Source organism: Bombus fervidus, chromosome 6 (genome assembly GCF_041682495.2).
Source record: "Bombus fervidus isolate BK054 chromosome 6, iyBomFerv1, whole genome shotgun sequence".
NCBI classification, from domain to species: Eukaryota; Metazoa; Arthropoda; class Insecta; order Hymenoptera; family Apidae; genus Bombus; species Bombus fervidus.
In genome coordinates, this window is record NC_091522.1 from 12519666 (window position 1) to 12538076 (window position 18411).

The 18411-nt window shown below is 26.2% G+C and overlaps 3 protein-coding genes across 6 annotated transcripts; 1 reads left to right on the forward strand and 2 right to left on the reverse strand.

Annotated features, from left to right (window-relative positions):
- Positions 1-441: 441 nt before the first annotated feature.
- Edem2 (ER degradation enhancer, mannosidase alpha-like 2) lies at positions 442-8375 on the reverse strand. Of its 2 annotated transcripts, none has more exons than XM_072005973.1 (17): positions 8003-8375; positions 7890-7935; positions 7528-7628; positions 7284-7323; positions 7078-7190; positions 6831-6984; positions 6623-6751; positions 6378-6549; positions 6137-6294; positions 5951-6055; positions 5521-5865; positions 5257-5421; positions 5091-5189; positions 4683-5000; positions 4396-4609; positions 4200-4312; positions 442-3555 (listed from the first exon to the last, which is right to left on the reverse strand). In XM_072005973.1, exons 1-17 carry the CDS (start codon positions 8134-8136, stop codon positions 1831-1833), a joined length of 4131 nt encoding a protein of 1376 aa, XP_071862074.1. In that variant the 5' UTR covers positions 8137-8375; the 3' UTR covers positions 442-1830. The 2 variants fall into 2 exon arrangements, with proteins under 2 accessions (XP_071862074.1, XP_071862073.1); XM_072005972.1 differs by having other exon boundaries at positions 5073-5189.
- An 820-nt stretch (positions 8376-9195) lies between these two features.
- On the forward strand, positions 9196-10309 carry Trmt112 (tRNA methyltransferase subunit 11-2). Its single transcript, XM_072005980.1, has 3 exons — positions 9196-9337; positions 9451-9552; positions 9888-10309. The coding sequence occupies exons 1-3, from the start codon at positions 9260-9262 to the stop codon at positions 10080-10082; spliced, it is 375 nt and encodes a 124-aa protein (XP_071862081.1). The 5' UTR covers positions 9196-9259; the 3' UTR covers positions 10083-10309.
- A 137-nt stretch (positions 10310-10446) lies between these two features.
- On the reverse strand, positions 10447-18332 carry LOC139988476 (uncharacterized). Of its 3 annotated transcripts, XM_072005974.1 has the most exons (11): positions 18115-18332; positions 17651-17795; positions 17131-17253; positions 16648-16847; positions 16167-16376; positions 14696-14861; positions 14554-14620; positions 14323-14482; positions 14008-14145; positions 13793-13906; positions 10447-13691 (listed from the first exon to the last, which is right to left on the reverse strand). In XM_072005974.1, the coding sequence occupies exons 1-11, from the start codon at positions 18186-18188 to the stop codon at positions 13469-13471; spliced, it is 1620 nt and encodes a 539-aa protein (XP_071862075.1). In that variant the 5' UTR covers positions 18189-18332; the 3' UTR covers positions 10447-13468. The 3 variants fall into 3 exon arrangements, with proteins under 3 accessions (XP_071862075.1, XP_071862076.1, XP_071862077.1); XM_072005975.1 differs by lacking the exon at positions 17131-17253 and having other exon boundaries at positions 18115-18330; XM_072005976.1 differs by lacking the exon at positions 16167-16376 and having other exon boundaries at positions 18115-18328.
- Positions 18333-18411: the final 79 nt, after the last annotated feature.

The window sequence follows — 18411 nt, forward strand, 5'->3', positions numbered from 1 at the left end:
TAACCAGGAATTTTTAATATCAACGGTTAAAGTTATGATACTGTTACTGTTACAATAAATAATTATTTTCAAATAATTAAATACTTTACAAAAATCTTCATGCTTTTCTAATTCTAATATCATATTCATGGAAAAAATTTAAAAATTTCATGGATTAAAATATTGAATGAATGAAATTAATAATTTAATTTAAGAAATATTTACATGAAAAATATGTACTTCCAGTATCCAATCATTTAAGGAAAGTTCTTTGTAACAGTAATTTTATTTGCATTTTTTAATATCACGTTCTATTTCTGTACCAAAAACTTTTAACACATTTGTATCATATACATATGTTTGCTCCTCTTTTTCTCATATGATAAACAACAAACAAATCATGTATATGTATATATATATATATATATATATACACACACACATACGTATACACAATCGATCTATGCAAAATAGTAACTGGTTTAATATACAATAAACTTTGTAATGTCCATTTTGGCATTCATCATACAAACTTTATATGGTAATTGCAGAACACAGATACTTATTATATACTTATTTATATAATATTTACATTTACAATCGAAGTCACATTCTATAGGATTGACCCAATATAATTTAGAATATATGTGTATATCCCAAATTGATTTGATTTAAAACATATGTATTTCTTGTGCATTTTATATGGCACATAATAAATCCAAATTTTTACATTATAGCTTTAAAATTATTTTACAGAATATGCAATATAATTTGTAAACATGTTACAAATAGGAAACAGAGTATACATACATATATAGTTTTAAGGAAATTAAGATGCTACAAATTTCTAAACACTATTTGATCTATTACCACTTCCATTGTTATTAACTTTGCTATATGACATGTATATACATTGTTATTTATACAATTTTATGTACATATAAGGCATAGATTAATAAATAAATTTAAATGAACAAAAATTTTTGTATTGCAATTGTTTCAATAGTATTGTCATAGAAAAAAATAGATAGTTTCAAAGAACGATATCAGTAAGTTTTACATTTACCAACTTCTTTCCTTAACAAAATATAGCATGTACGTACTTTAAGAAAGTCAATGTAGAACTATTGTATTTAAGAAAAAGATTCACTTTTATAATTGTAATTAGAAATTATTTGTTAACCATTATTTCTTATATTCTTATTTAGAATATGAGTTAAAATTACACTGTAAACAAATAGTGTAATATATATTATTTGTCAAAATATTCATTTACATTGTTACTCATGGCACATATTTTAAGTACGAAAACATGAGAAAACAAACCTGTAATTACAATAATGAAAATTATAATCCTTTACCTAAGGAAAAAACAATATATCATCATTGTACTGTCGTAGTGCACAAGAAATATGCTATGTTTAAATGGTATATATAAAATTTACATTCATTAGAACCTTAACAGAATATTCTGTCACAACCTCACTAGGATAAATGGTTTGCGCAGACTATTTATCTGTATCATACAGTTTTTCTTTTTCTTATAATTTCACTAATTTATTTCAAATAAAAAATGAAATGAAATCAAATTTTTTCATAAGCACCAGTTTAACAGACTTTAAGTATTGTTCTGATATAATCTGGTCATCGTATCACTTTTTCATTAGATAACTAATTCTTCCCTAAAATGGATTTCATATAAAAACATTAATGCTTACTGCATACATGTTCAAATTTTGTGCAAAAATATCAAATGTAGTATGAATGGGATTGCCAGGCTTGTTGGACTGAGAAATTTGTTCACATTGTCTTTTAATATATATATTCGATCTTGAAACCTAAACGTTTTCATTATAATTCATCGTCGATATGTTTACTTTTGTGTTTTTGTACATCGACTTTCTTACTTTTAACTTCGTTTGTATATTTCTGACTATGTTGCAATTTATTTTCATCTACAGAATTATAATTTGAATTGGAAGTTTCTAATTCTTGTTGAATATCAATGGACTTTGTATTCCCTTCTTCTTTGGATATTTGATTTTTACATTCTTTAGGCAGTTTAGAAGGTATACTTTTATAATTATTTAAATGTGGATCAACCACTTCTTTTTCAATCTTTTGTAATACTTCACTATTATCTTTTCCTATTGTTTTAATATTCTGAGAACTTGTTTGTGCATCTGTTACTTGGAAATCATTGTCAGTAAGTAAAGATTCTTTGTTTGCTTGTTTGTCAGCACTATTATTATTGGTAACTGTTTCTTTAAAGTCGATATTATTTGATTGTACATTTTCTAAAGAATTTGTAATTTTAATAAAATCTACCAAAGAATCTATATTTTTTGTAAAGTCTTCAATTTTATTTTTTATAAATTCAATTTGATATTTTATTCTATTTTTTAATGTATCAGCTTTGCTTTGATTTTGAGAGGAAACATTCAAAACTACTTTATTTGAATTAACCACTTCTTTACTTGTATTATCTGCTATGTCTCTTGAAACATCAATATGTTCTTGCAATTTTCGAATACTATCTTGTTCTGAATTTTTCACAGCTTTTTCTATTTCTGTTAATATAAAATGTTCAAAGTCTTCAAATTTTCCTACTTTGACATCTTCATTTCTTTTAGATACTTTAGAAATATCATTAGATTTCATTTCTGACTTACTACTTTCATTGTTATCCATCATAAATTCTGTGATCACAGAATCTTGCTCCTTAGGTTTTTTTAATATATCCAATTTTTCAAAATTTTTCAGATCTTTCTGCCAATTATCAATTATCGTATCATAATAAGAATTTTTATCTATCATCGACTTTTCTAAACTTTCTTGCGCTCCATCAGCTAATATTTCATGATACTTTTTATGCACGGCTTTATTAACACGATCTAACAAGACAAGATGCTCTCTAATAATTTCATCTTCCATGTCAAAAATACCTGGTAACAACTGTCTCAGAAACTTAAAAATACCAGCTTGCGCGATATTAAGTTCGAAAATCTTGAACAATTGTTCAGTATTTGGACTCCCAGATCGCACTGTCTGCAATATTGTTGTAACCTTTTTCATATTTAAAACCATAATATCCATTTTTGTTAACAAATATTGTTTCAACAATTTTTGTTTGATAAAATCCATTAATTGGTCCATTTTCATAATGGACGGATTTGGTACAACTACAGCTAATTCTTCTAAGAACCACGCAACTTTATCTCGCAAAGATACTTTTAATATAGTACCATCCCCACCTCGTGACTTTACTATCCAATTGTAATAACTTTCTAATATAAAACTTCTGATTTGTAAACCTGCCTTCTGTTTTACATCCAAATATATATGATTAACAAAAACTTCTTTCAATTGTCGCCATTGTTTCTCTATTAACGTATTATCCTCCGATTCTTTCGTAAGTGGAACAGATATGTACGAGGAACTGATTCTTACTTCTCCGCCAAGCGAATCTTTGATTATTTCAGCACGTAGATTGTAAAAAAAGATTATGTCCTTTTCTTCTCCTTCGTGTTTAACCTCAGGAACCAGATCCAAATTTGTCCCACTGCTTGGAGATGTCTGTTATAAAAAAATATCTCTCGAAGTTTAGTTTCATTTTACAATTGCATAGAACAAATGAAAAATATGATTTTAGAAAATTATATATATAACGACTAATGATCCGAAATACAATTGCTACGAATGTACTCCTAAATTATTGCATAATAAAGTAAAAAAGGAAATAAGAACATAAGAAAAATATAATATATATAGTAAATATAGAAATCAAACAATTTAATATCTTAAAAAGTATAAAAACTCAAATAACAATTTTCATTACATAATGTTAAGCGTAAGTAAAAAATATCTGTATATCAATATAAATATCGCAAACAATAAGATAATTAAATATGGATTTTTATGACTAATTTGAGAATAATGAATATTTTCATCTTATATATAGATATTATATATATTACATTATATATATATATATATATATATATATATATATATATATATATATATATATATATATATATATATATATATAAACACACACATAATATAACATATTCGTAATACGAATGGGAGACCCTCTCTGCAGTAAAATAATCATGAAAATATATATAACCAATAACTTAATACCGTTTCATGTGAATAAAAATCCAAAGGAGAACATACTCAATGATAATAACTGCAAAACACCAAGAAATACAGACCTGTGGTGTCATTTGTCGTGTAAGAAAAGATTTTAACGATCCCTTTAATCGTTCGAACATTGATAAATCGGTGGGTGCTTTCAGTTGTGCATCTTCTTTTGAAAAGAAATTGCCTAGCAGAAACAAAACAGATCAAATATTTGAAACAATAACAGCAAGAAGCATATAATAGGACAAAAGAGATAAAATATCTTACCAAGAGTAACTGTAAGATCACCGTTTGCCACGGCAATTGCTTTTAATAGCTCAGAAGCCTCCATGCTAAACAAAAATACAACAGGAATAGTTACGTCGTCCACTTCTTTTCCATCTCCTGACATTGCAAATATAGGCGAAATTGCAGCACTAGAACCATCTACATTATCCAACACTATTCCAGCAACAGCACCTGCTTGTTGAATTCGTCTTGCCTGCAATAATATTTAAATAATTAAATAAAAATTGCATCAAAATATATTCACAATATGGATGGAATTTGTTTACCTTTTCTATAAACATACAGTTACCCCGACCCATTATTGCTATCTTGCCTGCAAGTTTATCTGCATTATGAAGATCGGTGCATGCAGCAGATGGAAATGTAAAAACAACTTTCCCGGTTATTTTATTTAAACCCTGTAATTCTAATCCAAATTGCGCTGGTCCAGCTAACAGAGTAATTATTTGAGGTGGATTCGTGTTTGGTTTTACAAACGTGACAGCTTGTGGTTTAGCTTCAGTTTGTTGGGATTGCATTTTACTTATTTCAACCATTTCTTGCATAAATAATAAACCTTCTTCAGAATCCTGTGGTGTTTTTGCCTATAAAATAAATATAAATACTTTTACTTTGTAAATTAATTTTGTAAAATGTTTAAGTATATTAATAAATACAAAGAAACTTTGCTTTACATTAGAAAATGTATGCAACAGTTGAACACGTCCATCTGCCAAAGTTAAAGCCGTTATTCCCATATCACTCAACAACCTTAAATGTTCCCAATTATTTGCCTACAATAGAAAATAATAAGTTTTAATGAGTATTTAATACTTCTGTTTAATATAACTGTACCTTTACCTGAAATTGTGCAGCGCTTAATCTTCTTTTTAATGCATGCCTTGGATACACGTCTTCAACCATGTTTCTCAAAGGCTGTCTTACTGATGCAGGAAATAGGTGCAGACTATTAGGGCAAGTACGGTCCATTTCATCCACATGTACGATATCTCGCTCAAAATCTTGCTTCATTTTATAAATTATAGACATTAGTTATACTTTAACCTTATATTTTCATGTTGTTACATAATTTTTATTTTTTACAGTTTAACCATTTATACTTACCAAAGAAATATTAGTTCTTATAGAAGCAAGTGTTAATGGCAATAGATGTCCCTCGGTTGTAAAAATAAATTCATCCAAATCTAAAAGTAGTTCGCCTGGCTCCGCGAATAACAGAAATAAGTATTTAAAAGTTTCTGATAATACAAAGCTATCCATTGTATCATCATGCTTATTAGTTCTAACATCTGATACAGCTGCATAACCACATGGTACTCTGGCATAAGTTTGCAGACTTTTGAGTACCTTACGGCCAACTCCTAAATAATAATGATCGCCAGTAGCACGATACAGGAAGTACGTTGATTCTAAAAATTCTGGCCTTAACGGATGATGCCCCCAGTGTACCTAATTATAAATTGAGAAACATATGTATCAATATTAAATTACAGTTTATTTATTCACACAAAAAGATAATAGATGTATTAATAACCTGAAAGTCAGTAGTAAATGCTTCTGGTATAAAATTATGTCTCTGCATAACTTGATATAACATTTCATGCGTTTCTACAGCTGGCTTGATATCACCTTTTAGCACCTAAACCAGTAAAATAAAAACAGTAAAAATAGTAAAAGTCAAACATATATAGACATAAAAATCAAAAAGATAAAAGGCTACCTGCAAACCAGGCCAAAAGGCCAATAAAGCATCCATAAAATTTTTCGAGTTCGTATTTGGCCTGTGCATATGTACATCCAATAACATTGGCCCTTGGCTTACATACTTCATTACTGCTTGATAATGTTTATTGAACCGTCCAAGATATTTTTCATCACCTATATTGTGACCAAAAATTTAATTATATTACAATATATTTCATAGTAAGTTATAAAACTACAAATAATGTAACAATAATTACCCAATAAAATGTATGCTTTAAGGCAATACTCATAGTAGGAATCTATACCTGCTCCTACACCAGAATCTCTTCTTACCCAATCACCGGAGTGTACATTTAACACAGACCCCATTAAATCAGTACCACGATGACGTATTCTCCATAAAACATCCATTGCTTTTTGTGCTTTTTCCTATTACATGTAATATTACTATTATAGATAAAATTTTCTAACCAATCCTATAAAATATTACAAAACATCATACTTCAAAAATTGGTTCTCCTGTTAACCTTGACAATGCTGCCATTTCCAAAATCATACTACCTGCACAGGCAGTACATGTTTCTCGTGATACTTCCAAAGGTACACCTTTCATACCATACTTTAAATTTATCTAAAAAAGCTTGTATTAATAAGTATTTTTTGAAGAATACCCTTTTATATATAATTACAATTAATTAAAGTGTTATTACTCTGCCATATGGTATCCCTGTAGTTGTATTAAATGCAGGTAAAAATCTATATCCTAAATCTTTGGCCAAATTTAGAAGTTCACCTCTATACCATGGCATTATATCAGCTCTTTGTTGTAAATATTCTGCTAGTATGTGACCACTCAGAAGACCACTGTTAAATAAATTATTTTAGAAAGTATTAATTATTGAACAAATAAATATCTATATAAACTGTGGCAATATAAACAGCTATTAAGCATCGTACCCCAGCATTCTAATATTAGTTTCAAATAGGGAAACAATAACATCAGTGTCAAAGCTAACATCTCTGACAACAAGTTTAACTGCATGTTCAAATTCCTCTAAATCTCCTAATACCTAATAAATATTAAATAGACAAAAATTAATTTAATACACATTTTATTAAATATATCATTTTAATATAAGAAATATATGTAAACATTTTCTTACCACCAAAGTATCTAAGGTATCAACCAATGTAAGCGAAAAACTGAAAATAGTATGTAAAAACGGATATATAGTCTTTTAATAAATATTTCGATAATAAATATTTTAGTTAATACTAAAATACTAATACTACTTGTTGATATTAAAATATAATAAATCGCCTTTATTTAAAATATAATTTATAAAAACAAGTTATTTTCCAAATTTTTATTTTGCTCTAATATAAGAAATAAATTTTTATTCTTACTTTCCCAATGTAGAATCTATATCACCTCTATTTGGTTCTGATCCTCTGTATCTTCCTTTACAACTTAATGGCATTAATTCATCAGCAGGATATGCATTATCCTTAAACATATTTATAAATAAATAAATTATAAAACACTAACTTTACCTGTTTTAATAATTTCTTAAAATATAACTTATACATCTAATTTACAAACATTAAACAATTATATATATACAAAGTCTCACAATGCATTTTATATTTACTATTTTATCAACTTTATATTTTATGCATTTTATTAAAGTTTTGAGATATTCTTTTATTTATTTTTTACTAAGAATTTATAAAACTATGTAAAACAAACTTTTTTGTATAAACTTTACCATATAAGCATTATATGCATGACAAAACATATCTCTTGCTTCTTCCCTATAAGTAAATATAAAAAGTTATTATTTTTGTACAGATGTTATTACTTTTATATGTTCATACGAACTTTAATGCTTGCCGTTCTTCTTTACTCATATATTCCAATGGGTTATCTTCAGATGCAACTAACAATGCTTGTATGCTGCATCCAAACATTAGTAATCCCCAAATAAGTAAATCACAAGCCATTTTCCTTTGCATTAGAAAATATATTCCTTTTGATGTCAAGATTTTGTATTTGTAATAGCACACATTGTTTTTTATTATATTTTGTAGTTTGTTTTGTCAGAGTATCATTATTGCATGATAACAAAATAATGTGCTCTAGTGCAAATAGTATATGCACCAACCTAATACGTTTGTTACTGATAACTTTATCTTCCTGTCTTCTGTAGCATTTTTTGTTAATTATCATACAAGCACCATAAATTTAATAAAATTACATATTATCACCAATAAAAAAGAAATTTACACTATTTAATTATTGACATTTACTAAACGTAGTTTTAAATATATGTAGAAGAATTAGCAATTGAAAAGTTAAAATAAATGTATATTACTACTTGTTTTAGGTTATACAAGTTCTTGATTATTTTTGAAGCAGGTTGGTGATGTGTCAAAATATGACTGGCAAATAGTAGCAGAAATATATGGGTTTAAATACGATACAAAAAGAGATAAATGGGCAAGAATAACAGCTGATTGCGTATTTTCATCAAGGCCAGGTGATGTGGCTACTGTCAGTTTGATGTTCAAACGATTTTCCACCTTGGACTATGATATATACGTGTAGGTTACACACCATATGTTTCGTAATTTATCGTACGAATTGTGTCGAATAAAATTTTTCTAGAATTAATTTGATATAATTATTCTATAAGCTGTGTTTTGAAAGATCTCAACAGAATGTAGTAGATTATTCATAAACAAGATAATAGCATTTTTTCTGAAAAGCTAACCTCCTAAAGTAAAGTGCAATTGAATAGGAGAAATCACGTGACTGTCACTCAATTTATCATAATAAATCTTAAATTTAAATTCTTATAATCTATTTTTACAGCGTGGAAAATTAATCCAATAATTTTCATTTTACCCATATTTTCTTGCTTTAGATATCATAACGAAAACAATTATAAAATTATTATTTTCGTAATAGAATATAGTCGTATTGAACTGCGTCTTGAGATTGGAGTATGCATAAGTTGGTAAAAGTGGGCATCAAGAGTAACGTGCAAGGAACTTTTAACACAAAACCTTGACAACAAAATCATAATTTTTTCAAATTATTTCAATTAATAAAACGATCGAATAATATTATTAAAAAATGAAGCTTTTAACACATAATATGTTAACTTCAAAATGCTTGAAAGGTGTAACTGTTGGATATCCCCTTGGGATTGTTGTAAGTTTTACATCTATATACAATTTTAAGGTTAATTTAAATAAACCAATTAAAACATTTTATAATAACATAATTTGCATTAGTAAGGAAGGATTTTTTACATAAACTTGCAGGCAAAAGGTATTAAAGTATCAGAAGTAGATTTCAATCCAGAATTTATTGCAAGAATAATTCCAAAACTTGATTGGGCTACATTTTGGGAAGCTGCAGAAAGTGTAAGTTATTACTCTTTTAAATAAAACTGCTAAAAATCTTTAATATATAAAATAGTATTAGTACTTATGTCTCTATTTCTTATTATATTGAATATCACATCAAACATATAGAAGCTTGTGCTATATATTTTGCTTTTAATAGATAGCATAATTTTAAAAATATATAGTTTTTAATATACCAAAAAAATTGTTAGTTTACTCACTAAAAATTTCAAACAGGATCTCGTAAACTTTTAGTAAAATATTTTTATTATTTGTTTTATTTACAAGTAATAAAGATACAAATATGATAGCATATATATGTCAATAATAATATACTCTAATTATTAATGCAGATAGGTCATGTTGGAGAATTACCACAGACTTTGATTCAAGATTTTGAAACAAATGAGGAATTTTTAAGAATGGTTCATCATATATTATTGGAAGTTGAAGTCATTAATGGAGATCTACTATGTCCAGAATCTGGCAGAAAATTCCCTATTAACGATGGTATACCAAATATGCTCTTAAACGAAGATGAAGTTTAATGAATGATATTGCAGTAATCAAATTAGATGCCATCTGTATCTTTTCTTTTTATAAGTACTAGACATTTATATGTTGTACATAAAATGTTTTATTCTTTTTTATAACATATATAATTTGACTTGATATATTTGTTTTATAATTAGTATAAAATGATGTAATATAAAATCACTAATTTAAAAATAACTATGTAAAAGTTATAGTAAATTAAATAAATATGTAAAATTAATCCTATTACTCTTTTTTAACATCTTGTTTAATAATTTCATATTATACGTCAATATCTAATAGTTTATAGAATAAGATATATATATATAACTGATAAAATATCTCCTTCTCTTTATTAAATAAATTATTACATAAGAAGACTGATTATGAATATCTTTATTGTACAGATATGTGTAAATACAATGAAATACAACTTTGCATTATTGCAATATTCAGTATACATCTGTATATAATATGATGTTTATATTGCTAGTTATGGGTTTTTTTTTAATTCTGTTTCAAGTGTATTAATCATTTAGTTTAAAGTACTTAGGACAAAATCCTTAAAGCTAAATATGATTTTTGACATTATTATAGTGACTATATTAAACACAAAATAATTCTGAAAATACCTAGATATATAGCTTTTTTATGTATTCACAATGCATAAAATCTGTTAAAAATAGTTTTGTTTCTGCAAATAAAATAACATGTATATGAGAAAAATCGCGTGGAACTTGAAATCTTAATCGTGAAATAGGGCAACTCCATTAATACATACATATAACATTATTGTTGGCATACAATGAATATCTTATGTTAGTGAATATCTTATGTTATTAATATAACAAAAACTCATACCAGATTAACAAATCTCATATGATAAAATACATTTATTATTTTAATGCTAGTATAACTTTGCTAATCTATTGCACACAACCCTCTATAACATCTAATTCATGAAAATGAATGAAAAATTATTTATTTTATGTTGGCTCATAAGGAAATATCTTGCAAAACGAATCTTTTGGATGGAAGAGTTGATAGAAACAAATTTGGCATTTTACATTATTAACTAATAGTTACTCTTTAGCAATACATCTCACACACAACTTCAAATCATTATGTATTTTACACAGAATACAATACCTAATTGCGTTTGAGAGAATGAGTTTCGTGTTGAAATTCTGAATTACAGTAATTAGCTAATCGAAGAATTTATTTATTCCAGTTAATGTTACTTTCTGCATATGTGGCAATACTCAAAATATAGTCAAAATAGATTATTTTATCCCTCCTAGTTTCTTCTCAAGTTAAAAAGCTATAAAAATAGCTCTCAACTAATGTTTCAGCCACAGCCCATCTGTTATTAATTTTTATTCACATATTAGATTTTCTCAAAGGCAGGATTATTTTGAATTAAGCTATGAAAATACTTCTGTACATTCATTTAACTATAGCATATATTTTTTTCTTGTTTAGTTTATCATTAGAAACCCTTTTTTGGTTATAGCCTATATCATATTAATCATATGTAATAATGACCTTAAGATTTGCATCATGGATATGCAATTTGTATTTCACATCTATCGTATATAGTAATACGATTCAAAACATACATAGTATACAAAATTAATAATTTTACAAATTTTTTTTCATATAATTAATTTCTTTATATCTTACATTTACTCCAAATACTTTCTAATACTGAATATGTTGTAGATTTATGATTTTCATTATAAATTTTACAGTTATAATAAACAAAATCTAATTTAATTGTAAAAATTGATGATCTTAAGGATTTCAACATTGAAATGTAAATTATAAAGATTTCTGAATTATAGTCTACATTTGTCTGTTTAAAGAACTTTAATAGTTTCTTTTACTTTTTGTGTATAACTTTAATACGATGTGCATAACTTGCAAAACATGTCTATATTAAAAAATTAAGTAAGGACATTCAAGTTGTCCCCAAATACTTTAAAATATTTGTAAGCTAAATTATTGTAAAGAAAAACTACCAATATATAAACTATATTACAAAATATTTTTTAAATTTACATTTAATTTTTAAATATTTTAACATTCCATTTTTTTAAATTAAGACAATTGCTTGTGTCAAATTTAGAAATTAAATGTACTATATCCTAATTGAAATAATATTATCATGGAATTAATCACTATTTCTATTACAAATATTTATTTAGTATGTTGCATATAACTTAATATTACTAAAAACTTTGTTTCTATTTGCAAAAAAATTGATTTCAATTACTTTGTGTTCAATACAATGTTCAAATAATTTAAAATATTCCAAATTTTGTAAATTATTTGCGAACATCTAGAGACTTGGTCATATTTATATATATTAAAAATGACAAGATATGTCATAAATGGAAGCATTACGATTTTCCAAAATTGATAACGCATGCTAATGATGATGTATTTTTTAAATCACTTAAAATATGTATATCTAAGTAAATTTGAACACTAGTTTACATATACTTTCATGAATATGCACAATGAATTACAAAGGTCTACATGCACCTATCGAATTATGACACTAAAACGCACTTTGTCACAAAATTATTTATACTTACATATCAATACAAAGATACCTTAAATAATATATATTTCTAAAATAAATTAAAAACATTAAAACATTTAACTTGCAAGAATTTTGAAACAGATTTACATCAGAGTTTACAAAACTTTTAATTTTATCAATGTCAAGCAGATAACAGATCATTATTGATACTCACAGAGAGAAGGGGGGGCTATGAGATATGAATAATATATAATAACATACATATATATATCTTTTGCAACATTGAATTTTATATTTTTTTGCTTCTTTTTTCTTAATGCAAGTGAAGGTGAATAAATTATATTACATTGTAACAATATGTATCTTAATCTGTCAAAAGAACTCATAGAACTAATTATTTTTACTATAATATTTTATATTTAAGGGATGTATGTAGACTTTTGTAATTGACTGTATCTCGTTTGCTGTCTTATAGACAAACAATTAAAATTTATTTTTGATGTAAAATTAATATTCTATAGTGAACATATAAAATATTAACTTGTAATAAAGTAACCAAATACTTATATTAATATAACTTCAATACGAACATACAACAAATGACTTTGAATTTAGCAATATAAAATTAACAATAATTGTTTATTTGAATTAATGGTACTAAAGTTGGAAGCTTTTATTCAATATATAAGAAATTAAGAAATGGATATTTCAAATAATTAACGTTCAATTGATTTATAACTATAAATTTGTATAATTTATATGAAGATATTAAACAAAAAGCAGTTTAAATAAAACAGATATACTTTCAACTTAGCAAACATAAAAATTAACAAAGAGACAATTACACATATTTCATTTACCACGACTTTCTGTATTTGAAATATTTCTTTGAGAATATATAGAACCTTGAGTTAATTCTCTCAGTGCACCTTTTCTTAATTCTGAATTAGGTCCTTTGGCAACACACCGATTTCCGAAAAGCAAAGTAGCATCATGTCCATTAGCTATTGTTTTGTTATATAACTCTTTACTTAAGAAACTCGGATCTGGTCCTGACCATGGTGCATAATCAGGTCTAAAAAATTGTAATAACAATAGTTCTATTTATTTTTTATTTCAATCATACATATGTATAGCAAAAATATTAATTTATCAAAATGAAAATATTTAACTTACAAAAGTAAGTCATTATTAGCTCCTTTTGGTAAATCAGGATTTGGTCCAACTGGTTTTGTCAAATATGGAGATTTATATTCATTGTCCTCTGTGGTACTAGTTCCTCGAGAAACTCTAAAAATATTATTGGTTATTATATTTTTTATTTTTTTTTTTTTTTTCTAAATACGAAAAATATTATGAACATGAAAAGATATAGTAAAATTTTTTTGTACTTTGGTATTTCTATTTTATTTTTTGAACGTTTAGATTTTTCCGAATTTGCATCCTTAACTATTTTCTTAATTGGAGAAGCAGTTAATTTTACAGCTTCAGTTACTGGTGGACTGTCTTTCCTTTCATCACTTCTACTGCTAAAAATGTTACATATACTTAATGAGATGTTATATTTTCATAACATACAATAGATTTACATATAAAACAATTGGAACACTATATTTACTTATAAAAAGTATCTTAAAGCTCTACTATGCATGTAAGTAAAAAATATAAATTTTTCAATTTGCTACTATTTAGATATGTTGTGTTACCTTGGACTGCTTGATGTACACAAAGGTCTTGTAGCTTCTTCTGTAACCATGATATCTAATATGTGTATTGCTCTCTCTTCATCATAATCAACACTATCCATAGCAAGCATTATTACTCTTTCTGGTACTGATTTATATTTCTCCATCAATCGCGTTTTCACTAATAAGTTATATTTCAAAAATTCAAATATTGTTATTAATATTTTAAGGAATAATGTTAAATATACCTACTTTTATTTTTCTCTTCTAAACTTTTCATACGCGGTGGCGGAGTAGGTACAGTTTGTTCATTGTTTATCTGCGAAGATAAAATATGAATTAGTTCCTGAAATGACAATATCAACTAAACCTACAAATAAATGTAATATATTACTTGTTCCTCCTCTTTTCTTCTTAAAGATTTAGGAGCTGTAGGATTTCGTTTTTCATAGCCTAGATCGATTAATTTTTCAGAAGCTTTTTGAACATTGTTGTCACTTTGTTCCAAAATATCAAGCAACATGGTTTCTTCTACTTTTGGGAATACATTTTTCAGGTACCTGTACATATAGTATTTTAGTATATAACATTTACTGCAATTGTTTTACAATGTACAGAATATAAATATGAACAGTCTACAATACAGGACTGAATTGTGCAAATGATAATTGATTTATAAATCAGACAAAGATATGATGCAAATAATTATTAAAACAAATTAAATATTAAAATAACATTTTTAATGATTAATAACTAAAATTTACATAAAACAGTAGTAACAATAATTATTTTGGTATGCACATGTGATTGATAATTTGACATTATACAATATACAATGTTATTACAAATTTATTAATATCAGTAAATTGATTTTAAAAATAGTAAAATGATATATTTTAAATAAGTATAGATATAAACAAATATAAATATTTAAAATTATAGTACACATGCACATACTGTCATGCTTAAACCACATTTTTATTGAATAAATGAGTTTCTTATTGCATGCATAATATATTGGTATTCTCTTTGTCCGATTTTGTTGATAATACATAAGAATGATATTGTACATTCCTAGGAAACTCATTTACTACTATAAAGATTTGGATTACAACAGGCAAACAATATATGAAATGAAAACAAATTTTATCATCGCTACTAAAATCTAAAACAAAGAATACATTGATGATATAAAACTAAAACCAACCTATCTATGATTTGTGTAAAGTTTACACTATCCAACATGTGGTGTACTGTAAACCAGGAAGAAACTGAAATGAAAAATGAATTCCAAATGACAATACTACATATAAAAAAAAATCAAATACAAATTATAAAAATAAAAAATTAAACATAGAAAGGAAACGATTAAAAAATAAAAAAAAAGAATTACTGGTCTTTTGATATCATTCTTTGGAAACTACTTAATACAAATTTATCTACTACACAAGATGTAAATTCTTACAACATATTGCTATAATTACTTCATAAAAAAATTTTGCATTCTCACATTGATTGATTGCTATATTATTGCTTATAAAATTATAACAAATTTTAACACATTGCAGATGTACAAATTTTTAATTTCTGATCATACAATGTATAAAATTAAATATATAGATTTACTTATAAATAAAAGATCTTTGAGAAACATTATATAAATAGTCTGCAATGTGTACTGACACATGCTATTACTACACAGCACTGTATGGTCATATACATAAAATATATCAGATATTCAAAATAAATCAATATTTATAGTGTTCTATCTTGTTATCTGATATATTTCTTCGCAACTATCACGAGATACAATATCAACATCTAGCATCCATATCTGGTGAAATTTATATAAGTATGGGAAAAACCTAAGTTTTATTTTGGGGGAGTTAGGGGCTGGCCGAGCCCCACGAGGTGGACTCAATGTTAGAGCTGCATGTATAGCATGTGGTGGTAATCGCCATCTTGGTATTGCATAGTTTGAATGCACTCCCACAGGTGTGCATGGTCCTGGCGCACAAAGAGGATTCTTTTCCACTTGTAAAGCGCTGACAACCAAAGCTGCTCTGTTATGGTATCTGAAAGATATCAGCTACCACCTTAGCACTATAATTAATACAGTGCTAACAAAACTCATTGAAAAGAAACTAATATGTAATTAGAAAAATGTAACTAAATATGCATGAAAGCATAATTTTATGTGTGTATGTTAATATGGTTTGGGTTTAAAGACATAGAAATTTACATTAATATAAGTAAAAGATTAATCAAAATTTTTGTTAATAATAATATATGGTAACATGAATAAAGATCTAAATGTACATACGCATACTGAATTCTAAAACTTACTTTTTCAAAAGAAGTCGAATATGAGTATCAGAAACTGTAGGAAACATAGCATTGATTTTAGCAACTTGTAATTCAGAATCCGAGTTCTGTGTAAAGTATGTTTCCATATTCTTTACTGGAGTTGGAGACCCTAACGTCATATCACCAAGCCTGTTTGTCATTGCACTAACTGATTTCAGTGATAATGGAGTTTTCAGATCCTATATAAATTACTTTCCTTAGATATTGTTAGATGCATTAGTTTCATATTTAATATTAGAAAAATATGTTTAATAAACAGATACATAATAAAGTTATAAAATTACTTAATATAAAAATTTCGTATATATATACATATAAAGTAATGTTGTTTACAATTTATCTATCCACATAATTATTTTTCTATGATAAAAACTTATTAATAAAAATTTTATTGTATCTTTAATTCAATATCAAAGTATCATTTACATACACAATGTACATGTACAATTATAAGTTACCTACCTGTAAACTAGGAGGTAAAAATGCAAGTTGTGGATTATGATAAGGAGACAGTGTTGGATAAATTTGCGGAGCTCTGTGAGCTCCAGCATAACCTAAATGTCCACCACCTCCATTTCCTCCAGTCTATTATTTTGTTGTACATGTTATATTTTATCCAAATGCAGCATGTGCATATGACAAAAACACATATATTGGAAGTGCAATTATGATCATTTTAATACATGCATAAGTGCAATTTTAAAACACCCAAGTATTTCTTCACATATAAGAATGGATATATTTATTGTGTGATAATTAGGCTGTAGTTTATGGAAAATTTAAAAATATAAAAATGTACATAATACATATAATATGCAAAAATGTATTATAATAATAATTAATAAGTAAAATTAATCTCTACTTATTATTTATACATCATTAGTTATGTTCACAAAAATATGAATTTTCACACATATTTGTGGTCTACTGATGATCCAATAAATTTTACAGTTTTAACATACAGCAGAAATTATCTACTGACCTGCATAGGTATATCTTGGGAAGTAATAGTTGTAGCAGAACTCAGTGCCATTGAATTTTGTGATTGTATATACTGAGAATACTGCCAATATCTTACTCTTGGATCTTCCCATGTTGTTGTACGGTTAAAATGATTTATAAAATATCTGAAAAATGTTTTAAATTGATTTGTATAATAACTAATAAGTTATTTATTGCACATTTATCACGTAAGATTTGATTGTAACCATGTATAATATTTGATATATCGTATACTGCAAGTAAACGAAAAAGATCATTTAATAAAAATAATCGTGTTCATTAATATTTTCTTTACTAGTTTGTATACATTAAAAAATCGAATAATCAGTAAATCATGATTGCGTAATATTAGCTTTTTGCAACAAATAAATACTCCCACCCAGATTTATTTCTTCTAATATTAGATAACGAAACAATCGAAGATTTTCTAAAAAATTTACATACGGACGACCACTTCGAATGTCATATCTGCATTCCCAACCGGGTGGCAATTGACTCCTGTCACTTTCTTCAGCCATCTTTGCGTATATTGATAACTCGAGGTAAGTTCTTCCGGAGCTAATGTTACGTACTCACTATTACGATTAATTAAATTTAGTTATATGAAAACACAATTCAATTGTAATTAATCTGATTTCAATTTAAATTGCTATATTTATTAATTCTTAAATGTAAAAATTTAAAGTATTATTAATTATTATTATGTTTATTGTATATTAAAAAATTACTGAACATTCACCA

Bases quoted from the DNA above. Each gene is read 5' to 3' on its own strand.
- LOC139988476 (XM_072005974.1), bottom strand. From the start codon at position 18,188: ATGGCTGAAGAAAGTGACAGGAGTCAATTGCCACCCGGTTGGGAATGC. The intron at 14,146-14,322 runs GTAACACAACAT...TAACATTTTTAG, and splicing joins TGTACATCAAGCAGTCCAAG to CAGTAGAAGTGATGAAAGGA. The intron at 13,692-13,792 runs GTAAGTTAAATA...ACAATTTTTTAG, and splicing joins GCTAATAATGACTTACTTTT to ACCTGATTATGCACCATGGT.
- Edem2 (XM_072005972.1), bottom strand. From the start codon at position 8,136: ATGCAAAGGAAAATGGCTTGTGATTTACTTATTTGGGGATTACTAATG. The intron at 5,866-5,950 runs GTTATTAATACA...ATTTATAATTAG, and splicing joins CATTTACTACTGACTTTCAG to GTACACTGGGGGCATCATCC. The intron at 5,422-5,520 runs GTAAGTATAAAT...TATAAAATGAAG, and splicing joins TAAGAACTAATATTTCTTTG to CAAGATTTTGAGCGAGATAT.
- Trmt112 (XM_072005980.1), top strand. From the start codon at position 9,260: ATGAAGCTTTTAACACATAATATGTTAACTTCAAAATGCTTGAAAGGT. The intron at 9,338-9,450 runs GTAAGTTTTACA...ATAAACTTGCAG, and splicing joins GATATCCCCTTGGGATTGTT to GCAAAAGGTATTAAAGTATC. The intron at 9,553-9,887 runs GTAAGTTATTAC...TTATTAATGCAG, and splicing joins TTTGGGAAGCTGCAGAAAGT to ATAGGTCATGTTGGAGAATT.